The 26630-nt window shown below is 33.7% G+C and overlaps 1 protein-coding gene and 1 non-coding gene across 9 annotated transcripts in view; both read left to right on the top strand.

Annotated features, from left to right (window-relative positions):
- GRIA2 (glutamate ionotropic receptor AMPA type subunit 2) overlaps nucleotides 1–26630 on the top strand; it is a 135964-nt gene that overhangs the window by 62998 nt on the left and 46336 nt on the right. For all 8 annotated transcript variants that reach the window (XR_008995778.1, XM_036887833.2, XM_036887829.2 and 5 more), the window contains exons 3-5: nucleotides 8961–9200; nucleotides 18313–18509; nucleotides 22629–22682. Coding sequence is in view for 7 of the 8 variants with exons in the window: in XM_036887833.2 (XP_036743728.1) it covers nucleotides 8961–9200; nucleotides 18313–18509; nucleotides 22629–22682 (491 nt within the window). In the remaining variant the exon portion in view is untranslated. The remainder of the gene's footprint in view (nucleotides 1–8960; nucleotides 9201–18312; nucleotides 18510–22628; nucleotides 22683–26630) is intronic.
- On the top strand, nucleotides 15238–15340 carry LOC118913754 (U6 spliceosomal RNA). The gene has a single exon (XR_005025320.1). It is a non-coding gene; the product is annotated as a U6 spliceosomal RNA (small nuclear RNA).

Genomic DNA, 26630 nt, shown 5'->3' on the forward strand with positions numbered 1-26630 from the left:
ATCTCTCGTAACTAAAGGTGGAGATAAACATGAAGTAGAAAAGTATTGAAGGGTGAAATGGGCAAATGGAAAGGAGAAGAAATATAAAAAGAAGAAGGAGGAAAGGGGAGAGACTGATAAAACATTCAGAGAATATTAGAATTTAATCTGTGAAAATGAATTGTATCTCACACACTCATTTACATGAATAAGAATGCGATGAATAATAAATACACACTACCTGACATTTGGTACAATTTCTCTCTTTGATGTTTGGCCATCCAGGCCCACGTTTGAGCCAATGGGACCTCTGAGGGCACTGAGACATTTGAAAGCTGCAATTTTCCAGAAGCACACAGCTGGCTGGTGTCACAACTGGGAATAGACACAAGACCTTGGGACATCAGCCTGGCATTCTTTATCCACAACATTCACATCACATCAGGGCATGCAGTGCCCAGACCTTACACAGGGCATAAGTCAAGCAAGAATTTTCAGAGGGTAGACTGCATGTATTTATTAGGAGGAAATACATGTCCAGTGGGTGAAGAATGGAACTATCTTTTGTGAAATAGCGTCTTAAATAAACAGAGGTAATTTTCTTTAGTTTACATGTCCAAAACCCATCATTAAAATTCACATGAAAGTTATTGCCTATCACTGCCAGTTCTATTATTTCCACTATCCCAGATGAGGAATGAAACTAGGATGAATGTTATGGATTTTTAAAAGCTGCATATAATATGGCCATCAGCAGTAAACTTGTGACATTTCACCTCATTCAGCAAACATAACATGAAGGTCAGGAAGGATAAATGTTTGTTTAGAGGGAAAGAAAAATGTATTATCACTACTTCATAGTCTTCTATTACTGAACGATGATGCTGCGTCAAATTTAATATTTATATGAAAAATGGGATCAAAATATATGCAAAGGAGTAGCAATTTATCCTAGTAAAGATTTGTGGCAGGACGGTAGGGAAAATCATTAGTGAGACAATTTACAGAAAATGTCATTATGGTGTACGTTATTCTTCTGCACATTTTCTCTGAATCATTCAGTATTTCATTCAATAGCTATATACTGAGTCTACGCTGGGAACTGTGCCGGACTCTGAGAAGCACGAGCAGACAGAACAAAGTATAGGCTTGTAAAGAGATGAGAGTTTTGCGAGAGATGCGGAACTGCCAGCTCCCAAGTGGGAAATACTTCTTGTCGATTGAGAAGAAAAGAAGGTGCCCCAGTAGATATGTGAACTTTAAAATAATCCCATTAATGGAAGATAGATAGCTTGCCTCCACTTAATTATGAGAACAACATACTGTATTTACCTACATTTTCCAAGAAGAAAGGAATTATAGTTTTATTTTTAACATTCCTCCAAATTTTTACATAGAAACCAAATGTTACAACAAGTACATTTTTTAAAGGAATATGTGTTGCTAATGGTAAGTTTTCAGGCTTGAACAATTGCATTGAATTATATAAATAAGACACTTGAGATGGTAAGAATACTTGAGGATATTTGCAAGTGCAAAATGTGTTACAGGACACATGTCCAAGATGAAGAAGTCCACCTCTGCCATTCAGGTTGCCAGTTGCATCTTACACTATGTTTTTTGTCAGGTTACTAACTTCACCTCTTTTGGTACAACTTCTCCACATATAGAACATATTTCAAAACCTCAAAAAATAAAATTTCAGAAATATTCCAAAGATTGTCTTCTCAGAGGAGTGGTTATGGGTTTTTCCCCTATTATGTGGACTGATAAACTAAATTTCATAGGTAATTTCAAATTAACACCAATTGTTTTGCAATGTGATAGTGAAAGAAGAAAATATTGTTATGGCATGGTTTCAGAAATACCCTAGTATCAACAGAAATGAAATGTCATGATAAGAACCTCTTTTATATTTTTGTTACCTGGCTGGTTCAGATCATCTATTCATTCAACAAGTATGTATTAATATACTTGTGAAAATGCCTGAGAAGCTATTATTCTGTATCTAAGGAGCATCCAGAGTATTGCAGAGAATTCAAAAATCATTATTGTTTGATTTGTTGTCCTTAACACATTTATTTAATGACTTTACACATATTCCCCAGAACTTGTCTGTATGTTATTTAATTTAAATGTTAAAACATTCCTCTAAGGTAGGAAGTAATAACCTCATTCAGGAGATCAGCAAACTGAGGCCTCGGTTCAGTGACTCTCATACCAGAGGAGAGAGCTGGGCTTCCAGTTCCGGTACCCTTATTTTGTTCTCACGCTGATCTCTGCTCTCAGGAGGCCACAGATCACACACACACACACACACACACTGGAACATACTGTTCTCCATGTCCTGAAGGGGGTAAAGGCAGAGTGACAATGGCGTTCATAATCAGGGAAAATCATACTCAGTTGATGGTAAGTGGGATGCCTTTGTGGAAGAATTGGTATTTTATTACATGGCATTTATCAAGTTCCTGCTGTGTGCCAAGTATGTAGTAGGCTATGCATTTAGAGATAAACAGCACTTTGTTCTCTGCTTTCAAATAGCTTGGAGTTCAAGGGCAAAGAAGACAATTATAACTCAGATAAATATGCAGAAATGTAGATTGCCTTAGAATTGCACGTGTAACTGGCTAGATGGTGCAGGTAATACCTGACACTCTTAGGTTATTCTCTAAGCAATCTGAAAACATGGATGGATTTTAAGCAGGAGGGTTATATCTGCCATGATATAAACGATTTATTTTAAATTTTTAATTAAATTCATTTTTAAAAGATTAAAAATTTATCATAAAAAAGGCTATATAGGAGGCTATTATAGTAACCCAGTCAGGAAATGTTTAAAGATGATATTAAGGCAGAGCTGGGTGCACAGATTTGAAAGGTCAAATGGGCAGTATTGGGTGACAGTTTGGTTGCTGGAGATGGAGGTTGGGAAGCCGTCAGGAGTGATTCACGCATGCTGAAAGGGTGGGTGTGATTTTAACACAGGAGCACTTGTCTCATGGAATCGGTGAATTTTATGCTGAAGGAAAAATGATTAAAATCCTGATGCATGATTAATAAACAGTTAATACCAACATTGATCAGAACACAATATAAATAGGGAGGTCGTGAGAAAGTTATATGGGCCTTATTAGTTGCTGACACTGTTTCAGCTTGTTTTTTCTTTTACCTGCCCATCCTGCAATGAGGTAGGTAGGTAATATTATTATCCTTTCTATAGGTGACTAAATTGAGACAGACAGAAATAAAGTAACTTGCCCTACCCAGTCCAACTAAATAACAGCAAAGCCAGGATTCAATCCCAGGTTCTCACTTTTTTTTTTTAGCCTCTTGCTACATCTAAGGTCAGAGCCTCAAGATCCTTGGATACAGAATAATAGCTTTCTGTGATACTAATTTTTAAAATTATTGGCTTTTAGGCAATAAAAAACATTGTATTTTATGTATTTCTCTTTCTTTTTTAAAACTATAAATGAGGTATTGAAAAAATTAAACATTTTAATTAAAAATTATACTAGCAAGGCAATAAATATGAAATAGTCATGAAAATATATTTATATTAATCATGCAGTAAAAGTTTATAGTATATAGTTGTACTACATATATATATATATATATGTACACACTGGGTATACACAGTATATTTGCTGCATAATAAATAATACATTTACTCAATGTATATTCTTAGTAAATAAATAAAAGGAGAAAACAGGGATGGTGGTTCAGGTTTGGGAAACATTTACAAAGAAAGTTGAATTGGACTTTGTTAAAATTGATGACAGCACTTAAAGAGTGTAAAGAAAAAAGAAAAACAATTGGAAGGTAGATCCTTGGGAAATGCCTTCTGTGTGGTGTGTTTTAGGAAGAGTAATGTGACAAGAGTATGAATTGATGAGGGAAGGAGAGAGAGAAGGTGTGGGGCAGTTCAGCTTGGCAGAACCAAGGACAAGGAAAATGAAGGTGCAGCTGCAAGAAATACCTAAGTGCACTGTACAGGCTTCATATGAGTAGGGGACCTTACCTGCCATGCTTAATGCTGGCTCCCCAACACCTAGAACAGTGCATAACAGGGTCTTGAAAATTCTTGGTTAATGTGGAATGAATAAAGTAGAATAAAATAGAGATGGTTATAGGTGGCATGAACAGGGCAAGGAAGAGTAATGAATTAATTATTCTGAAATATGGAAAATCAATTATTGCAAGAGTTATGGTGCTAAAAGCAGAAAAGAAAAAATCAAAATAAAGGCATGATTTGTAGGATAGAATTTTCGTGATTTTCCTTCTTTGTTTTTATGGAATTTTTTGCAATGATAAGGAATTAGAAGTTTTCTAATGGGTGATGCTATTGGGTAAGAGATTGTAGCTAAGCTATCAACTCCAGCTAAGAATGGACTGTATCTGTCCTGTTTGTTGTGGCATTTTCTGGACCTAATGCCATGCTTGTCACATTGAATATTTATAGTCTATTTGTTCAGTAAATGAGTAAGTAAAGGGAGACAACTGAGGTAACAATAAAGTTTTGGAAACATGCATAGAAAGTTTAATTTGACCTTGTTAAAAGGGAATTGACCACTAAAAGATTGAATGTAAAGAGAAAAAACAAAAACAAATGGAAGACAAATTCTTGGAGGATGTTTTTTTTTTTAAATTGGGGATGTAAAAAAAGCAAAGACAGTGAAAGGTAATTAGAAGGAAAGGAAAGGTACCAAGATAATATGTTTTTATTTGGCAGGAAAGTGGAGAAGGAATTGGAAGAGAGCAAGAATAGTAATAGTAGAGAGAGAGAAAGAGAATTTTGAGAAGCAAGTTTTTAATTAGTTCATACAAGCTAAGAAAGCTTGATCTGAGTAAAAGATTATTTGATTTAGTGACTAGATCATTACTGAGAAATGACAGGGAAATTTCAGTAGCAAAACAGGATCAGAGCTTACAAGGGGTTAATGTCAGGAGTTCAGTAATGAAAGTCGGAAGATATTTTCTGTGGTGTTTATAGTTTGAAGTCAGGATTACTTGGTGATGAAGTTTCACCAGACTTTGTGGGAGCTGCAAAGGGCTGTCACCATTCCTGTTTATGAAGCAGTCTGTGCTACTTTATTGAAGTGAATGGCATTTTATAAATATAAACTATGTAAAACAAGAATAAATCATGTCCTATTTTTCTGCCTTTCTACTAAATAACCATGAGTTCTTCAGACTGTGTATCAAGTATGCTACTTTAGCAGCACCAATGAGTGGAATGACCCAAGAGAAAGAGATGTGAGTTGTATGCACCATCAGCATTGTTATTGGCTTATGTCATCTGGGCTTGTGATAAAATGTGGAATAATCAGCAAGTTACTTACACCCAGGAGATTACCATTTCTGCTGTTTGACCTAAAGTGTCTTTTAAAGGGACTTCCCTTTGCTGAGTTTCTCAAAGTTGATATTAAATATTTAATTAAAATAGAACTCAGGGAGAGCATCTTTAACTACTACTTTGTAATTGGTTTTGAGTCTTAAGACGTAAATGCAATTCTAATATTAATCTGCAAATTCATTCAGAAATTTATAATAGTGTCTCAAAGGATAATTGGATGGGTCATGCAGGTAGAAGTGGAGAGTTTTTCTTCTCCTTTCCCTGCCTCCAGAGATGGCAGAAAGGAGTGACCACATACATATGTGGTCACTGAGTTCTACTTTAATTAAACATTTAATACCAACTTTGAGAAGCTCATATATGTATATATATATGCTGGTAGTATTTCTGATTCAATTTAGAAAGTTACCTTTAGAATTATTTCCAAGGCTTATCACATGTTATTTGGATATTCTCAGAAATAGTAAATCTTCCTTCTTTGAGGATGAACACAAGTTAGGGAAATGGCTTTAAATTTTGGCAGCATTGCTGGGGAGTAAGGTAGAGATCAAAATGAGCAATTTTATTTTCAATCAAGGGAGGAATAAATTCAAAGTAGTGCAACTAATGTTCTTGTTCATCGCGTCAGTGAGGTCAGGTATCCGTGCTCTACTGAGGAAAGCGTTAGTCCGGGAATGCAGAAACACTCTTGAATATTTTGGGGATGGAGGGGTGGAAGTACAGCACAAAATTTTTCACCTTGAGATGGTCACTGCAAACTGAGGAAGCACAAAAACCTTACTCAGCTCAAGTCAGCATTCTGATTGATTTCTGTTTCTAAATCTCAATTGATAATCCTTATCATGCTTGTGGACAGGGATAGTGTCTGGCCTAAGGTAAAGAGAGGAAATGAACAATGTGGACCAAATGGCTTTTAATTGTATGTGTAGTAAAGGGACATCAAGAAAGAAATATTTAGAAACATAGAGGGTGTGGACAAACAGACAATTGAACATGTGCCATGAAGAGATCAAGGATAAAGGAAGAGGGCTGAGAGACAGAGAGAGTAAGGAGAGAAAGGCTGTTGCTAGAAATTAATGTTCATTGGAGAATTAGCTGAATTGCCTGAAAAAAAAAGTGCCTTCTGAGGTAGGTGAATTGCAATTTCTTATGAAGTCTTACACAGCTTGTGCCTGTTGTTGGGCCAAAGCCAAGTGTTTCCAGATGGCACGACAACCAGGAGGCTCCTTGACAACTCATTTCAGTTGGAAGCAAATGGCAAATGAAAGGTATGGCTCCTTGTTAAGACTGGCTATGCATTCAAGCAGAGGCGTCCTTTATCAAGCATTCTGGGACGCTGTAGCTGCTCTTCCCTTCACAGAAGCTATTTCATTTACGACGAGAAGAAGTGATCTTGTTAATAAATCATATCTCCTGATATTCATTCCTGTAGTATATAGATGACATGCCATCACTTTTCAGGAAATGAAATAAAATAGACCCAAAGAGAATTTTATAACAATTTCCACTTTCTTGTATGTCATATGGAATCGTCAATTTCTGGGCAAACTTAAGATATACATGTCAGTACATATATATCCATGTATATAAAATAGGAAATCACTGCAGAATTTGCCTACAAGGGTTTTAACAATGAAAGGGCTTTTTCATGTATGTGAAGAATGAGCATAGTCAAACTACAATAAAGGTTATTTTCAATTCTATATTCAGTAAAAGACAAAAATATAAACCTGAAAAAAGGCAGGAATCTCATCTTTGTTTCATAGTAAGGTATGAAATAAATATAAAGACATATATTCAAGTGTTTTCCAAGACATTTTAGACAGCAGAAAATTGGTAATAAAGCAGGAATGTCAACTGATATATATTACATAGACATAACCTAGAAATCCCAGAAAGCTTATGTTAGAAAAACAGAAGTGGGTTGAAGATGAGTAGATATTTAAAGGAAAATGGGAATATTTGGTACATAAGTGCCGCTCAAAGAAATAGCCAGTCTTGCTCTCCTTTCATTTCATATCACATAACAGTTGCTAAAAAGTATTACCTATTATTAATTGAGTTTTTGGAATTGGTTATTAGAGTCTGTATATATTTTAGCAATGCTTTTATTGATGAAACAAATTATTTTTCTATAGGTCATCTATTGTGAGGGAACTAAAATGAAAAAAAAACAGTATTGTCCTCATCCTTTAAATGAGGTTAATTAATATAAAAGGATGTTTGGCATTATGCTCTGGTTTGTTAGATTATGTTACTGGATAACTCATTTCCATTGGATCAAAATGACCCTTGAGATTAGAAACTATCAGCTATTTGGTCACTGAAAGCCATGTGGTTGACCTCAATTGGTGGGGATTGCATTGCAGGGGATCAGTCTTGGACAAAGTAACCCTTCTCAAAGACATATGATCAGACTTGTGTTTCAAAAAATTATTCTGCTATATTGTGGAGAACTGAATGAAAGGAGCATAATTGGATGAAGGAGGAATAGTGGGTGGGTGTTCCAATAAGCCAAATAGCAAAAGCAGTACTACACATTCATTAAGAATATGGAATCTAAATCCAGATTGCCTGTGTCTGAACACAGAATCTCTCACTTCGTAGCTGTGTGATATTGGGTAAATCACTTAATCTCACATTTTAATTTTTCTCCCAGTAATTTGGGAATAATAATAGTTTCTATTTCAGGGGTTATCATGAGAAATAAAAATGTTAATGTGCCTTAAAATACGCCATGCATAAGGCAAGCACAATGTAAATATATGCTATTAGCACACTATAATGATTGGAATGAAGATAGAAAAAGTGGAGCACATTTGAGTATATTGGGGCATTAGAATGAGCAATACTTGGTGATGGTCTTGCTATAGGGGAGGGGGTGGGACAGGATGGTGTCATATGCCATTCGCTTAAATGCAAATATTGTTAGAGTATGAGAGATTGTGGGAGCGATGGAGACTTTCAAATAAAATGCTATTTTTTTTAAGAACGATGGTTCTAAGCCAAAATAGTTTGATAATACTCTGGTTTTATTTTGGTTTTGTATGGGGTAGGCCATATGGGATAAGTTAAGTCCATGGAAATTTGAGTGACAGAAGATGAGAGAGGTCTCTTTCTGATGATAAGTCTGTTTATGTATGATGGAGTCTTGCATCCATCTTGAAGACATTTTGGTCAGCATTAGAATTCTTCATAAAAGCATCATTAACACAATTCTTTCCTTTAGAAGAATCAGATATTACAGAGGATGAGTTACTGTGAATGTATATAAATCTCAGGTTATTGCAGTTTTTTCTTATAATGCCTGATTTTTACTTGAATTCTTTTTTATGGAGATGTCCTAAATGATGTTTGTACTTACATAATTTGTTAAAGAATAATGTATGTATTTCCTTGTAGCCAGGATTATTTTTAATGCTTTATAATTCTTTGAATACCTCAAAGAGAGTGCTAAGCAAATAAGGGCTTCTATGTTGGATGGATCATTGATATAAACTCTGTTTTCTTTCAATTTGTTGATTATTTTGTACTTTATAATAAAAAAGGGCATAAAGTTTCAAGCAAAGCTTGAATTGTATGCCAATTTCAGTGATTTATCCTTTCTGTTTTCCCTATTCAGTCTGCTCCCAGTTTTCAAGAGGAGTCTATGCTATTTTTGGATTTTATGACAAGAAGTCTGTAAATACCATCACTTCATTTTGTGGGACACTGCATGTCTCCTTCATCACTCCCAGCTTCCCAACCGATGGCACACATCCGTTTGTCATTCAGATGAGACCTGACCTCAAAGGAGCACTTCTTAGCCTGATTGAATACTATCAATGGGACAAATTTGCGTACCTCTATGACAGTGACAGAGGTAAGTGACAGTAACAGAGGTAAGTGACAATATTCCTATCTCTTTGTACTAGGTCAAATTCAATACCTGCACTTGACACTTATATGTGACATTCTAGAACTACACAGGTATATTGAAGTCCAAGGGTCATTTGTCTTAGTTTTGTCTTATAAATGAATAATGCAGTTTGAAACTTGGAAAACATACATAAAGTAAAATAAAATAAAAATATATGAATGTACAATTTATAGACAGAAGGTCTGTCAATCCAATGCCCAAATGTTCAGTTGTAATAAAAAAAGTACTTTCTGGCATCAGCAGCCAAGACCCTATGGTGACTATATTACCAGTCCAAGGTCAGAGAATTAGCTGCCTTGAGAATGGGTTAAGCACAATTTGAATAAATACATAAATAAGAACAGAAATTTATAGTTGTTAAATATTTTTACATGCAGAAGTATCACCAGACATGTACAATTATTATTAGTATTGGTTTTTTTTTCTGTCATTAATGTACAATTACTTGAACAACATTATGGTTACTAGACTCCCCCTATTATCAAGTCCCCCCACACACACCCCATTACAGTCACTGTCCATCAGCATAGTAAGGTGCATTACTTGTCTTCTCTGTATATACTGCCTTTCCCGTGTCCCTCCCGCTGCATTATGTATGCTAATCATAATGCCCCCTTTTCTCCCTTATCCCTCCCTTCCCGCCCATCCTCCCCAGTCCCTTAAATATTGTTTTAAAATGAGATCACTGAATCCCAGAGAAGTTAACTTGCTCATGATCCACATGAGCAACTGTTATAGCTGAGCACAGGTTTTCTGACCCTAGAACCATGCATTTTTCACAATTCTGTGTAACCATTTCTAATGGCATGCTTTTGATAGCAGGCACATTTCTTGATTCATGATACCAGGATTTTTATTTTTGGATGGTGGATTTCCTCAGTGTTTCCTGTAACCTTCGTTGTAAAGTTTAGTATTGACTGACCCGCCTGTCGTAACTGTCACAGAGTCCCAGGTGTTCTTAGTGATTCCCGAGTCCATGATTTGACTTCATTTGGTCTGCCTTCTTCTTAAAAGTGTGTGAACATTTTGTACACATGGCTCATATACGTATTTTTCCAGAGTATCTATAACCAAACTCAAAAGGGTTAACAACCACTATTGTAGCCAAGTAACTGTGATTTCGTCGGCAGCTTGCTTCCTGGAATATTTAAAGGTTCAAACGAAAAGCAGAACCTGTTTTGACCAAGGTAGGACACCGTATTAACCTGCAAGGACAGACAAGAGAGCGAGCTGTCAGTCAGTTCTCCATCCGAGGGTGTGTAGTCCTTTGCTGCCGCAATCCCAAGTCAGGAGTGCTCAGGCCGAGCTGTCCGATCCTCCCAGTTCTGGGAATGAGAACACTCGGTGGAAAAGCCAGTCAGCACTCCACAAGCCGACAGAAATTGCTATGTCAACAACTTTCCCCCTGCTTTGAGAAGGGAGCACTTTGCTATTCCCGTAAGGAATGAAAAATGAAAACAGCACCATTTGGAGTAAATACGGATTCTGATGGGCTGGGTGAATCTGAAGCACACTTCTTACAATGTGAAGAGAGGGCCCATGCACCTGAGCCTACTCACTGTCTTTCTCCTCGCTCTCTGGGAGCTGGATCTACTGTTGGGTAAATAAAACTAGCCTGCATCTAGAGAGATTCTTAAAACCATTTTCCCTCTTGCATCTTATTGGTATGATTCCTACCACTTAAATATATTTTAACTCTAGGTGCTCTTCTTTTTCTTTGTCTGCACTCCAGGCCAAGCCACCGTCAGGAGTTCATTCCCTCATCTGTCCATTTCCACACTTGTTTCTCTTTAATCCATTTTCCACCGAGTAGCCGGAATAGTTAAATGCTTCTAAATGCTTTTCTGACCACATCACTCCCTTGCTTAAAACCCTTCAATGGCTTCTCATAATGAGGATAAAACTGAAAATTCTTAACATGGTTTTAAGGTATTAGAGTAACTATTTCCTGCCAGTTTCTACTACAGTCCTGCTCCCTCACTAAGATAAACCTCTCTATGGAACCTTCTTTTTCTTTCTCAGATGCACTGAAACAAACTCTTCCGTCTCGAATTCCTGCACGTCTCTAATTCTCTCTCCTTCTTCATGTCTAAATGTATATAGCATTTCCACAGAGAGGCATTTCATAGTGTTATTCTCTTTCAAAGTAATCTATTCTTTTCCTAAATAGTACTTATCACAATTTGTAATTAATAGTAATATTATTCTTTTACTCAAGAACTTCTATGTTCCAGGGACTGTTTTAGTTACACAGACCAAGCATTTTTGAAGATCTGGCTATTACCCCAGGAAGGCAATGGCTGGGTAGCACCCATTACACTGGATGGACACTTTTGAACCATACACACAGTACTTAAGAGAATGCTAGGATAGAGCTAATATTCGAGTAATTGTGTTCATAAATGAATGAGTTAAGCATCTATATATTTTAAGTTTGAGGTGATATTAGAACCTGAATGTTGCTTTGCTAAATTGAAGGATTAGAAGATGAATTCTTTTTGACTGTTTGAGAAGGTTAAAGGTAGAATTTTTACTTTAAGGACATACTTACCCTCACTATGACTTCCTCTTGTTGAAATGGAACTTTTGAGAAAATTCGTACAGATTACAGCTTGCATAGATAGGAATTCAGAAACTCTAGTGTTTAAAGAAAGGTACTGAAGAAAAAAGAAGCCCTGGAAAATGATCAGGTGTAGATGAACAGGTTTATATACTTGTAAAAACAACCTGAGACATTTTTAAGAGCTTCTCTTAATACTTCAGAAATATTAATTGAAATTAAAGTGATGAGGTGATCTCCAATCATTCAATTATATGAAGTCATTTGAGTTCATATGCATCTGTGGAGAGAAGAACATTAGAGTTATAATATTAAGTAATTATATATTAAAGTCAAAAAATGGCCTTATGGATACATTTTCAAGGTATTATCAAATAGTTGCTCATATTTTAAAATGAAGAGTATTACACTGGCCTTTCATCTGAAATAATTTCAGAGATAAATGTGTAAGACTCAATATACTGGGAAAAGACTTGACCTTTATGTAGTCTTTTACTTGGCTCACAGAAATGAGCTTTTGTTATCTGATTTTTTAAATTAGTGTCTTAATTTTTATAGCTTTACCATCATATTACATTCTTTAAAGTTCATTCATGCATTTGTCATGTGACCTGGTCTCTTTCCTTTGGTCCTTAACCCATTTCTATTGCCGTTCAGGGAAGCACCTTCTTATTTTAGCATTACATGATTCAAGAATGCATCCATGTGGCTTTTAACCCTATTATAATTTTAACTCTCAACATACCTCTACATGCCTCCATTTTGAATGATTTGATCTGTTCTTGATGGGGCACTCTCTCCACTTCTGGGCATCTAGAATCAAGTAAACATGTTGTTAAATTTTAAGTTTTAAGTATATGAATTGATGTTCTTTTGAACAGCCTAAGACCTGAGCATTTAAGTGGCTCTCCAGCATTCTGCCCTGAGTGTGAGCTGTGTGAAAAAGACTTGAAATTTTTCTATGCTTCTTCATTGCACTGCCCTTAACTCAGCTGTCGGTTAAACTATTCCTGCTGCCAGTCATCCATCCAAATGCTAAGCAACAAATCCAGGAGACCACACTCCAACTGCAAACAAAGATGTATCCTGGTCTTTTTATAGGTCATCTCTGATTACCTCAAGTTACCAGTGAGAGGAGTGCTGAATCTGTCCATTTGCTGTGTGTGACCTTTATGGAACTGCTTATGTCTTCTCTTTATCCAAGCCATGTTGCAGCATCCTGCAACTTCTTGATGACCTGTGGCTCTTCATAAAAGCTGCACATCAATACTTCATAGAGAGTAGATGTGTAGATCTTCCATCTACTATAATGAGGTTACCTGTGTTAATGAATTAAATATAGTTTTATCTTTGGATATATTTATGCACTAAATTTGAACCAGGACTTAATCAAGATGTGGTTTTTATTTATTGGTTCAATGTTAATAAAGTAATGCCTTTTATTTCTAGAGACAGTAGGTAAAGCAGAACTAATGCTTTGTATCTTTAGTTATTGGTTTATATCTGTATGTATGTACTGTTTCTCCCCTGAAGGGAAGTCATTTTAATTCCAATAAGAAGACATCATGCATAGAATAAAAATGCCTCCAAATTATTAATTTCTTTTCAGATGTTCCTGAGAAAGTCAGTGAGGGAAATATATGTTAATCTAATCTGGCCTAGGCATGCTGCCATGATTTAGTGATCATAAAAATTAATTTCTATGCCTGAAAGATGAATAAGGGCAGTGAATTTTAAATGGAACAAAGAAAATATTTTTAAGAAGAAGATATGGTCTGAATGAGATAGAGCTATTTGCAGTAATCATTTTTAATTCCATCCATTAATGTGCAAAATAAGACATTTAGATTTCACCTGGTTTTAGGCTGATGGCTTTTCTGTAACTCTCTCACAATATAATTAACACTAGCTCAGAATGAGACTATGAACTACTGAGAGTAAAACTTTGAGAGAATTTTAGGGAGACTGTCAGTTTACACATAGGTTGTATAGCTATAGCAAATCTGGTAGTAATTAGGCCTGTGAAAAAATGCAGTCTAACAAAATATAGTCTAGCCATTCTCTATTCTGGCAAAAAAATCTGAGACTTTAGTAGCATTCAGAACTTAGTTTTAGACTCATAATATTCTTGAGGTTCTTAGAACATATTTTAAATATATTTTTATATATTTTATATCTTACATATTTAAATATATATTTTTTTCTCTTTGTAGATAAACAACTGTATATTACAAGATTTCTGTTCTAAGTAATTCAGTAATAAGAAATCAGTCTCTGCTATAGTAATTCAAATATCTTGATATGGCAGTATAGATATTAGAATTGTATGATTATTAATTACTAATAGCTTTAAATAAAGCCATATTTACATGGAACTCCCATTGTCCATACAAGTTTATATTCTGAACTAAGGGAGTAATTTATTTATGAAGAAACATTTATACTGGTTTGTGTGAAAAGGAAAGAGAAATATTTCCGATAATGCTTTCTTTCCTAATTAGAATATGGAACCAAGAGACTGAGAACATGAATTTGAGTTTTGTTTGAAGAATTTAATTTTACCTCAATAGTTGTAGCATGGAAAATCAAAGTTTAAAATGATCTATTAATTTTAACGTAACTGGCTGTATTTCCAAACTCCTGGTTGTAGGGAAGGGGCAGATCAAGTTGAGAGAGAGTTTGAATGGGTTAGTTACTATTACTGAAAAAACAAATCTATGAATGTTGATTACTCAGCATGGGGCAGCAATCTCTTGAAGTCCGGAGTCAGTTCATGCCATGGTTTGTGAGTAGGTTCTGGGTATCCCTAGGAGATGATTTAATATTAGTCAGTGTCTGACAAGACTAAATTCATCAAGTCTCATAATGCATGTTTGAGCAGTTTAGCTTCTTAGTAAATCAATATTGTAGGTTTCATAGGTTACAAAATATTAATTCTGAGAGTTTTAATAACAGAGAATACATACCAACAGTGAGTTACTTTTGATACATAGGATAAATGAGTATTTGAAAATCGGTACTTCTTTAAATACATTCTTATTGATTTTAAACATCATTTCTGTACAACGTGAACTGCCGATAACTGTTAAGTCTAGTAATATCACTTAATGACAGCCATTTCAAATTACTACTTTTAAATATGAATTAATGCAAATTGAATACAAATATTTAGAATTTCTTATAAAATATGTTGGATATAGGACAGAATGTCAAGAGCATTACTACTTTTAACTTTAGTATGTGGTAAACTTCATTATTGAATAAAACCAAAATTAAATAATTTATTGACCAGAAGAAATGAAGCCCATTCAATGTAAGTGCTATATGATAATATGCGGTTGGGATATAGGACATCATCCACAGATATGTTTTATTTTTAATTATTTTTATCACTCTTATTGAAAAATAACACTGATGAGCTTGCTTCAGCAGCACATATGCTAAAATTGGAACGATACAGGGAAGATTAGCATGGCCTCTGCGCAAGGATGACATGCAAATTCGTGAAGCGTTCCATATTTTTTGGGTGGGGACTTGATAATATGGGTACTTGTAGTAACCACATTGTTTGTTCATGTGAAACCTTCAAAGGAGTGTATATCAATCATACCTTAATAAAAAATTTTTTAAAAATAGAAAAATAACACTGATAGTGAAGAATTCATGAATCATAAGAGTGTAGTTCAACAAATGTTCATAAAGCTAAAATTCCTGTGTAGTTACCTAAAAACACCTGTGTAGCAAATAAAATGTATACTGCATTACCAATAACGGACATAGTATTTTGAAGGAAGTGACCTGGAAGAGTTGAATAATGGTTGGAATGTGGAAAAGTAGGGCCTAGATAGTAGAAGAGGTTTAGAAAATTAGCTCTTTTTCCTACTTGGGAAGAAAACTGGACAAACTTAATAACCTGTTTGGCATACATTGATTGACATTGAGTTGATTGTGATGAGCAGCATGTGTTTTGTCTTTACTGATGGTGAAAACAGGTAAAGGATTTGAATTGTGTCGTAGAAGGATTTAACTTATACTGAATGGAAATCATAGGTGATTTGTGAAGTTTTCGAGAGAAGTTTTATCATTAATAGGCTTTTTACAATGGCATGCAGTCCCTGTTTAAATAATCCCTTGAGAAAATTCTTGTTTATTGTAAATTTTTTGGTACAAGACTAGATGGAGGAAACTAATTTTGTTGTTTTGCCAAAGAAACAAAATTCTCTTTAAGTTCAATTTATGGTTCAACTTAACAATTTAAAATGAAAGTAAATTATTTTTAATTTTCATTAGGAAACATTTTAAATACAGAATAGAGAAACAATATGAAGACCTCTAAGGACTATTAACCTAGTTTTTTTAACTACCAATATATGAGGGCTCTTGTTTTTTCTATATCCCTCTGCCCTTCAGTCCTTTTGAAAGATACCTGACATCATGTCATTTCATCTGTAAATATTTCAGTTTGTATTTTGAAAGAGTAATTATCTTGTTTTAAACATAACCATAATATCCATTATGATATATAGACAAGTTAACAATAATTCATTAATATCATCTGTTTTTTTCAACTTTGTTTGAATCAGGATAAAAAATGAGTTCCTTATGTCACAATGGGTTAATATATCTATCTCTTAAAGCTTTAATTATGTAGTTTCCTACAGTTTGGATTTTGATCACTGCAACACTATGGTGTTTAGCATATCCCTCTGTGCCATATATTCCTTATAAATTGATAGATCTAGAATCTTGATGAGATTCATGGTCACTTTTTTGGCATTAATTCTTCATGGATAGGTGCTGAATATTTCCATTTGGAAACACATAACTTCTGGTTATCTCTCTTTTTGTGTTGTTAGCAACAGTTAATAATTACCTTGATTCACTAGGTGTTAAAAGATGGTTGTAATTCTAAACCTATGATCGTTCATCATTTATTAGCTGTAGTCTTTCCAAAAAGAAAAACTTTCTTTAATAAATTATTACCCCAAATACACTTCATATAGGAAAGGCAGAAAAATTCTGGTTTCTCTTCCTTTATTTAAGAGTTTTCAAAATAATAGCAACTCCCTAGCTTCCTTCAAAGGCAAATCTTTTTTTAGTGTTATTACGAATGCATGGATTTAAAATATTTTATGTATTTAAGTCTTATGCAATTGTTATTCTTAATTGATATTCAAACTGCCTCACTTTATTTAAAGTAATTCTCATCCAATTGGCTTCTGAATCATTTGACACAATGCTGATAGTTTCAGATTCATCTGATACTTTAAGATGTTCTAGGCTCATCATATATAGTCTTGGCCAATATTGAATCAATATTAACTTTAATGATGTTTTCCATGTTCAGATAGTTTTCAACAAAATATTTTTTTGCCATGGAAAATAGATTTAAATAAAGTTTACACATGAATAAAGCTTATAGAGCCATATCATCACATTAGGTAAAAACTACATTGTATATGTTAAAAGGGATCATTATTCTTTTGAGACAGAGGTGGCTCTCTTTGGAATAAGAAGATGATATGATGAGCCCTAAATTATTTTTGAAGCTTTGATTTTGTATTGTTTACTAAGGTCTTAATAGCAGTGATTAATTTGGGTTGACTGTGAAGAGCTGAAGTGATATAAAAGACAAGTTTATGTACTTACTAGTTTTCCAAGTGTAAACTGCAGATTAAACTTTGGGAAATAAATCCCCAAATTGTTTCCCTCTCAGTCCTACATATGATGTAATGTGTGAACAATTAAAAAATGAAAATAAAATTTTCAAATTCATATGATGTTAGAAGCAAAGTTACTAGTGAATAGTAAAATGCTCTTACATTTGGGAATTTAAGTAAATATAACAAATCTGTGCTAGAAAACTAATTGCCACCATCTGGTTAATAGATGAAGATTTTAATCTCTATGGGATCAGTCTCAGTAACAAAAAAATGATACAACAGAAGGCTGAGGGAAAAAAAAACAACACTTGCTGCCTTGAAAACAATCAGAGGAAATATAGTAGCCTCACAGAGATTATTACATCTTATACTCACATGGATCCACATAGATTGATCTCATTGAAAATGTGTTCAATGTCTTCAGGACATTAATGTGAAATGATAGACTATCATATATAATGAGACAATTTTTTCTATTCTATAAAAGAAATTTTTGTAATGTCTTGATTTCACTTAAACCCGAGGTATTCAAATGTCACACTTTAGTAATATCCCAAAGAAGACAGCTGAGAAAGCTGACAAGGGGATACTAGTGTTGCCCCAAACTATGACTCTTTCAGTAAGAACAAGAGCATTTAGATGAAAGAGTTTTGATGTGAGGCGGAAATATGTAGATGTTGATAAAGATCACAGCTCTAGATTTTTAGAGGATTCAGCATCCCCTTCGTTGTACAAAAATATCAGCTTAAAAATATATTTGCTGTCAATTTCACAACACAATTCTGAGTGATTCAAGTATCTTTATCAGTCATCACTTTCTTTGCCTTCCCAGGCTTATCAACACTGCAGGCTGTGCTGGATTCTGCTGCTGAAAAGAAGTGGCAAGTGACTGCTATCAATGTGGGAAACATTAACAATGACAAGAAAGATGAGACCTATCGATCACTTTTTCAAGATCTGGAGTTAAAGAAGGAACGGCGTGTAATCCTGGACTGTGAACGGGACAAAGTAAATGACATTGTAGACCAGGTTGGCTATTCTCTGTTTTCTAGTGGCACCAAATGTAGAATATGCATGCAATGTCAGCATTTGCAATGAGCATTTGTGTGAGATGCTTGAACAGCAGTTTTTACTTTGCATTTTATGTAGGCTGCAACAAAGATCATCAATTAAATTATCTCTGGCTTCAGTTAGCCATAGCAGATGGTCCTCAGTAATGCTGACACAGCATACCAATCATTAAATATCTTCAATATATAATTCCTAATGTTTTATATGTGTTGCCCTAAACTTTGATAATTTTAATTTGAAATTTGAAATTTAATTCTGTTGGACTTTTTAGAGATAGAGAAATAGATACATATTAAGGGAAAGTAAGTCTGGGTCCTAATGGAGAAGTGAGTAATTTACAAATTCTTTGGCACTACATGGAGAACTTCAAACATTAGAGTACTCTATGGTATACTGAATCTATACTGATGTGTAATTGGGTCTGTGTCTGCATAAAAAGCATGTATTTATTATTCTAAGAAGCAATTTTTCCTCCTACTAGATTGTTTTTCTGTCACTATAAAACTGTTAATTTATGCAATTAAAATATATAAAAGAGACACATTCAGTTTGTGTTTATTATTTGAGAAATAAGCTAGTTGTATTAATTTGGAATCTTTTAAAGATTAACATGATATCAGAGATAAGAATGTTTTATCTGTGCTTACCAGACCACCTTGTGTCCTTTTAAGATCTTTTGGGATAGGATAGCCATGCAGTAATGTCCCAATGATAAAAATAAAATCCACTATGTTGTATGTATAGGGTAAGTGACCAGGTGGTGGTGGTGAAGCAGCTCATGATTTACTGAGTCAAGTCTCCTTCACTGGGTATCTGGCATTCCAGTTTCTTTTAAATTATATATATATATATACACACACACACACATACATATAGTTTTCATATATATATTTTATATATATTGTGGTGGCTGCTAGCTCCTTGGAATAATACAGGATTGGGAGAAAGATACACAGTTAAGTATGCATTTCTTCATCCTTCTAGGCTTTGAGGAGAAAATTAGATTCCCAAAGCATTTTGCACACATAAATGTTGATGAAGCCTTAATTGATATATAATAATATAGCCTCTAAGACATACAAAATGGATCTGTCATGAAATATTTAATAACCGAATAAAACTAGCTTAGTATGAAAAAGAACTAAATGTTGTATGCCAAAGAGGTGAACATTTCAGTAGAACAATCTTGATTCCCATCTCAGGAGATGAAGTTTGAATTGTTTTTAACCTGAAGGCTCCTTGTTCAAATGTGAACCTCAACAACTCATTTGAATTTCAGAGGAGATTCTCATTAAAACTGAATTTTAATAATAGTCATTAGTTTTCAGTTCAAAAAATTTAAGTATTCATGACTCATCATAATAAATGTTGGCAAAAGCCTGTAGGAAAATATTTCTTTCCAAAACTCGAAGAGCAAAAGGACAAGAGAAACTGGGAATATACGGAATGGAATGTTTTGAAGCAAATATATGATTGCAATTAAATACATGTCTATATAGTCATCCATTCAAAATATACAGAGTGTTTTGCACATGTGTATTATTTGTATTTTCATAAGATTCTCTTGAATATATTAAATGAGTGTCTATACTGGATGGTTACATCATTCAACAAATATTTATTGAGGACATCCTCTGTCTAGAATGAGGGATCCAAAGAGAGGTAAGAAAGAGTAGTGTCTGTATCCCATGAAATGTTTACAGGAGAAGAAAAATGTCACACATAATACTACGGTATGACAAGTTATAATACGATGTGGTCTGAAAGTATGGAGGAAGAAGTAATGGGTATGACACACTACAGAGAGTTCTCGTATGAATAGCATATGGCTGGCTTGGGTTTGTTCATTTATTCATTCAGTGAATTTCCCTGAGTGGCTAATGTTTGCCAGATAGATAGTGCCATCGATCTGAAAAGTTATGTTAAATAAAACAGGTAAGGCCTCATTAAGGTGAATATTCATGATGTATTTACTGAAATTAATATGTAACTATAATAATGGTATATAACAATGAAATGAACAAGATGTTATTAAAAATTACAGAAAAAATAATTTAGATTTGGAGATCATGGAAGGATTTCAAGGAACAGTTTTCTAGGCAAAAGTGAGGTTGAATTACACTTCAGGAAAAGGAAACACTACTTTATTAGTGCTTACAAGAGAACAGATATGAGATGAAACTATTTTCATAATAGCTTAAAGTTAGAAATAGAATTAAACTTCATTAGATTGAAGATTATATCGTTCAATAAAATACTGGAGGCACTGATTTAGTTGTGATTCGGTGAGAAAAGGTCTCAGCCATCAAAAACATTTAGAAATTAACATAAATTTACTATTTTTGGTGCAATATTAATGGTTATCGTAAAGCAAAGATATGATAGCATGGCTGACAGAAATTCTTATGTAGAAGTAGGGCGAGTAAATTTTCATATCCCTCCTTTCTCTCAAGTAGAGACTACTGGCAGCACTGTTTATACTGTATTTTCTTGATTCTCAGAAGAAAGAGCTGCATGATTTAGAAAGCAGAATGGACAGAATCAATAGATGTCAGTAGTCTGTGCTGATAGATGAACAATAGGGAAATATGAGGGACATAGTCAACTCAGTTCAGCTGATGCTAATTGATATAGTTTTCCTTCAGAAGGACGTTGTTTTCCTTCAAAATTCTCCCTTTAATACAGAGGGTTAATTTTCTTGGAAAAGGCAAATTTAGTTGGGTTACATAAAGATAGTTTAGAAATAATATAAGTCCTGACTCCCTTCCATATAACTACTACTTAATATCAAAGTGGCTATGTGGAATTCTTCCTAGGATTTTTTCTTTTCTGTTAAGCTAAATGAATTAAATATTTTGAAGCCCCTGATTTTGTCTGGGATATGGACTAGTCAGGTAAACTGCCTCCCATGAGGTAACTTTGGGCTAAGATTCCTTCTGCCTTAAAAGTTAATGAGATGAATGATATGGTGGAGAGAGCTTTCCAGGCAGAAGAAACAGAATATGTAAAGCCCTGAGGTTATTGAAAGAAGCTTTTTGTGTGCAGAAAAACTAAAAGTGGACCCATAAGCCTCCAGTATAGATAGTAGAAAGGGAGAAAGGGTGGCCCTGGAGAAGTTTGCAAGATCATTAGACTTTGTAGCATTTTAAGAATTTTGCTTCCTGTGCTAATAGCAATGGGAAGCCACCAAAAATGTCCAGTCAGGGAAGTGAGCTAATAGTTTGAATTTTTGTCTATATAGCACTAGCATTTCATGCTTTCCATTGGTGTAATAGTTTCTTAAAAACATAAAACTACATTTAAATAGGTAATAGGACTACAGCATGGCCACTTCACCTAGCTCTGCTCTCTGCATAATTGATATAGATCAGTGAAAAATGAAATTGATTCAGAAATGTCCAAAACTATTTTGAACATTACCAAAATTACTTGCTCCATGATGTGGTTTATTTCACCACTGATGTTTTACTAAGATTTGTGGAGAAGTTAACTTCTCTGATACTTCACTTGAACTAAATTAAAAGAACATTTGCAGATTCTTAACATAGAAATATTATTTTACAGATCATGTGAGAATTCTTTTACAGGCTTATTAACAGTCTTTTAAAATTTATCTACTACTCTAAACTCTATGTGTTTTTATATTTGAATGTTGATGTGTGAATATATACATTCAAATGTTTGTTTTAGCTGTTTAGTGTTTTATTGAAAAGGAAAAGAAGACATTGCTTTCATAGGATTAAAATTTTAGTATTATGGATCCACATGATTTTGGTTGCATTTCTTAAAATCTGTGGCCCTACTTTCACTAATGACAGAACCAAGTAATCACTTTTGTTTAGTAATTGACTTCTTGAAAGATAACATTTATAAACCACTAAAATGTAATGTTAGTTTTTTCTGAGAGAGATAGTCTCTGGATTTGAGAATAATATTTTGTCTAATATGACTCATTGTGGAATATCAAAAAACATAGTGAATAAAATTTCATTTTTTCTTGAATTGGGTCATATCATTAGTAATTTTACACTTACATTATTTTCACTTATTGAATAATTATTTCCTCATCTTTGTTAGGTTATTACCATTGGAAAACATGTTAAAGGGTACCATTACATCATCGCAAATCTGGTAGGTGAATTGATATTTATTTTCTTAATAAAATACTTATTAATTGAAAAATAATTTAAATGATGAGTATTTATCAGTGGTATTTAAAACTTATTTTAATTTTACTGATCAATTAGAATTAACAATAATTTTCTGAATTTGTTATACAAATTCTGATTTACATTTTCTGACCAATTTCCTCTTACTATAATGATGTAAGAAATTATGGAACACTATTTAACAAGCTTTATAAATTGTCTTAGTAGACATAGTTTAACCAATGAAAAATTTTCAAAATATATAAAATTTGTTTCTCAGTATCACTGTGTTTTATACACTTTACCTTTTTCCCATTCCTTTAAAGTTTTTAGTATATATAATATTTGAAATAAATGAACATTTGTGAGAATAAATCTTAGGGAAAATTAAGCTTGGATATTTCCAGATTATTAATATACTATTTATTATTTATTTCTGATTTTCAACTTACTATTTATGCAACATAGTGAAAATTGAATTCCTATGGCTGATCACTTTTTCACTGGGATTCCTGTCAAAGTAAGATTATATGGAACATCTGAGTGGTTAGCTATATCTGCCTCTCTTGAGTATAATCAGAGTCAATTCAGAATTACCACTATTTATTTCTTCTTTCATAATAGTTTTTAAATCAGCAGTAAAATGAGCTTAAGCCTTTGCTTAAAGTTTCAGAGGTTTATTGTCTTTAGATATGAGCCTATGTGACTGAGGACACTCCTCCCCCCAACCTCAGAGAAAAGGCGTGAAAAAGGGGGAGAGAGGAAGAAAATGAGAGCTTATTCTAAATACTGTAACAGGACTCTGCAAAGGTTTCCTTTATATAAATGTCGATTTATTTCCTGGTCTGGAATATCAGATTGTTACATCAGAAGATACTATTTCTAGTCATGATAGAAAAAGAAGGAAAAAATGAAAATAAACACCTTACAAGCTTACAGTTGACAGATACTATTTTCACTAAAAGGTGGCACCAGTGATTAGAATCTCAAACCTAAATGCTATTGGGAGAAATTGGTTGTTGAGATGAAATTTCTGTTTGGCAGTGGCATGGCTAACTACAACAAGAACTCTCTGAATTTACCCTTTAAATGATATTATAGATCTAAATGACTTCCTACTGGAGAAGCAAGTGTTAACATAGATGAGGCTCTGTATGCACTCTTTTTGGAACCACATTCTGTGCAGGGAACAGCCTGGATAGTCAGTCCCTTGTGTGAATCATGCCATTTGATGAGCAACACAGAGCCACATGGAAAAAAGCTCTGATCTTTAAAAATGTCCAGATAGAGAAGATTATATTGGAACATTGAGAAATTATGACAGAAGGTGGCTCATCAATTTGAGAGTTGATAGTGGATGCAATGGAAAAGGAAATAAATGTTTGAAAGACTAAAAATGATAGAGCAAAAAATAGAGTAAAAAAGTAAAAAAAATAGAGCAAAAAAAAAGCAAAACATAAAGTAAAAAATATGAAGCAAGTTCATGCTGATGTCACGTTTCTAGGGAGAGATCTCCCTTATGGTTTAACTGAATTCAGATTCTGTTTTTCCTTTTCTGAATACTTCTTCACCATAGAGAACTTCCAGTGTATCACTAAGTTCAAAAAATCTGAACAGTGCTGCAGTTTCTGAGAATTTAGGGGACACTTGAAAATTTCACTGACATTTAAGATTGAAGAATGCCATCCAAAGTTGAAGGGCCATCATATTACAAACTACTGATAGGGAATATCCCTTTTTCCATGTACAATGTCTGATGAGTGTTAAAGTAGGTGGTTATAAAAGATGGAAAAATCCTCAGATATTATTGATTAATTTTCTGAGGAACTGCTGAATGCTTGATTAGTCTCCCAAAACATAGGGTGTGACTAAGTTCCTGATACAGCATTTAAAAGGATAAATCGTAAACAAGGAATGAAGAAGTGGTCAAAAGGGATCCAGTTCTCTTGTCTTCAACCCTTTAGATATGGACAAAAAGCACTGCAATCCACTCCACTATTTTTACCTCACAGGGACACACACTCATCAGCAAGCCGCACCCATGCACATAGACTTTCCAGGAAACTTTATAGTTTCTTACTCTTCAATAGCCAAGAATAGCCAGGTGTTTGAGAAAATTCTTTGTCATGAAGGATGAAATACAAATAAACAGGAACAGGGCAGGCAGAAAACATGAGAAGAATGTTTAAAATTGTACTGAATATCTGGAGAAATGAGAGAATATATTATCCATAAAAAAGAGAAAATGATGTTAGAAAAATGAAAATGAAAACATCAGGGAAAAGAAACAGCTCTGGAAGTTAACTTATTTTTTTCTAAAATAACAAGTAGAATCACATGACTTTGAGGATAAAGTTGAAAAAACCTTCCAGATTATGTAACAAAATGACAATACAAAATAAAATAGTGTATGTGGGGAACCTATAAAGAACTTAGACCACCTTTAATCTTAGGATAACAGTGTCTTAACAGGCATTCTAGAAAGTCAGAATAGTGAAAACAGGGGAAGGAAATTATCAAAGAAACATGTCTTGGAAAAATGTCCTGTACTGAGTGACACAGATCTGCCCAATGACAAAAAGATGGAAGAAGAAGGACTTCTTTCAGATTTTAAAGAAAATATCATCATGACATTTCAGAGATAGTATCATCATGACAAATAGGAGATCTTGAACATTTCTGATAGGTGGGGAAGAGTATGAAGCAGGTCACATAAAAAAATAATTAGAAATAACAACATTGTATTTTTCTGTAAAAACAGTAAGTCAGTGAAACAATATCTTCAGATTATGAGAGTTTCATCTTAAAATTCTATACCCAGCTAAAATAGTAATTGAGTCAGAACAAAATAAAGGTATTTTCAGACACTGTCTCAAACAATTTACCTCTAGTGTGTCTCAGGAGCTACTGAGGACTCTAGTAGAAAAAAGGAGTAATCCATAAGCAACAAGTTATCAAGGAAACGGGAACAACTCAGAAAAGTGGTTAAGGGGCCTATAGGGTAATAGCTTAAAGATGGAAAGAAGAGCCAACTCAGATTGCAGCATTGAGCAGGTGTCCTGGAAATTAAATATGAAGGAAAAATGAAATAGGTTACTTGATATGTTTGAATATTTTATTTAAGAAAAAGCATATGAAAAGAAGCTACTGAAAAAAATATAAGAATAGATATATAGAAAGTTAGTGTACTAAAAAAATTAAGCAATTATTAACATTAGGATGAAATATTATTCAAGAAAGAAAATGCAGTCCTACCACATTACTTGGCTTTGTTCTGAAGAACAGAATTATAAATATCAAAAGAGTGTACATGAAAATGGGTGAGGCAGGAAATGGTTTGCTTATACAAATGATTTACATACTCATCAGGCATAAGCAAAGACTCAATAAAAATATCTAAAGTGTATAAATTAAGAAAAAACAACCAAAATGTCTCATGCAGAAATAGGGAGATAAATAGATGAAAAACAAAAATTATTGATGTTTTGTTTAGAAGCACCTCAACTAGTTCTTGAGTAGAACAGAGCAGAAAATTTATGATTTTGTTATGTACTGTTTTGCACTATTTGCATTATTTTGATAGAAAGACACACTAAAATTATGAGCCAGTAACAAAGCAATTATCTTTCCCTACACAATTAATATCAAATATATTTTTAATAACAACAAAGAAAAGATTCTTCTATATTTTAGTTTCCAGTTATTTCCAGTTCTTCATGCACAATAATAAGGAATTTGTGTATAAGGTGAAATTATTTATAATTGTGACTTATTACAATTATGATTTCATCTTTGGGAGAATGTACTCTCAAACTGAGATACAATTAATGACAGCAAAATATCTGAAAATCAATGGAAATACCATATATTAGTTTTAGTAATGACTGAATTCATCCTAGTAATGCAAGAGAAATTGATTTTTTAGATTTAA

The sequence above is a fragment of the Manis pentadactyla genome, chromosome 1 (assembly GCF_030020395.1).
Source record: "Manis pentadactyla isolate mManPen7 chromosome 1, mManPen7.hap1, whole genome shotgun sequence".
NCBI classification, from domain to species: Eukaryota; Metazoa; Chordata; class Mammalia; order Pholidota; family Manidae; genus Manis; species Manis pentadactyla.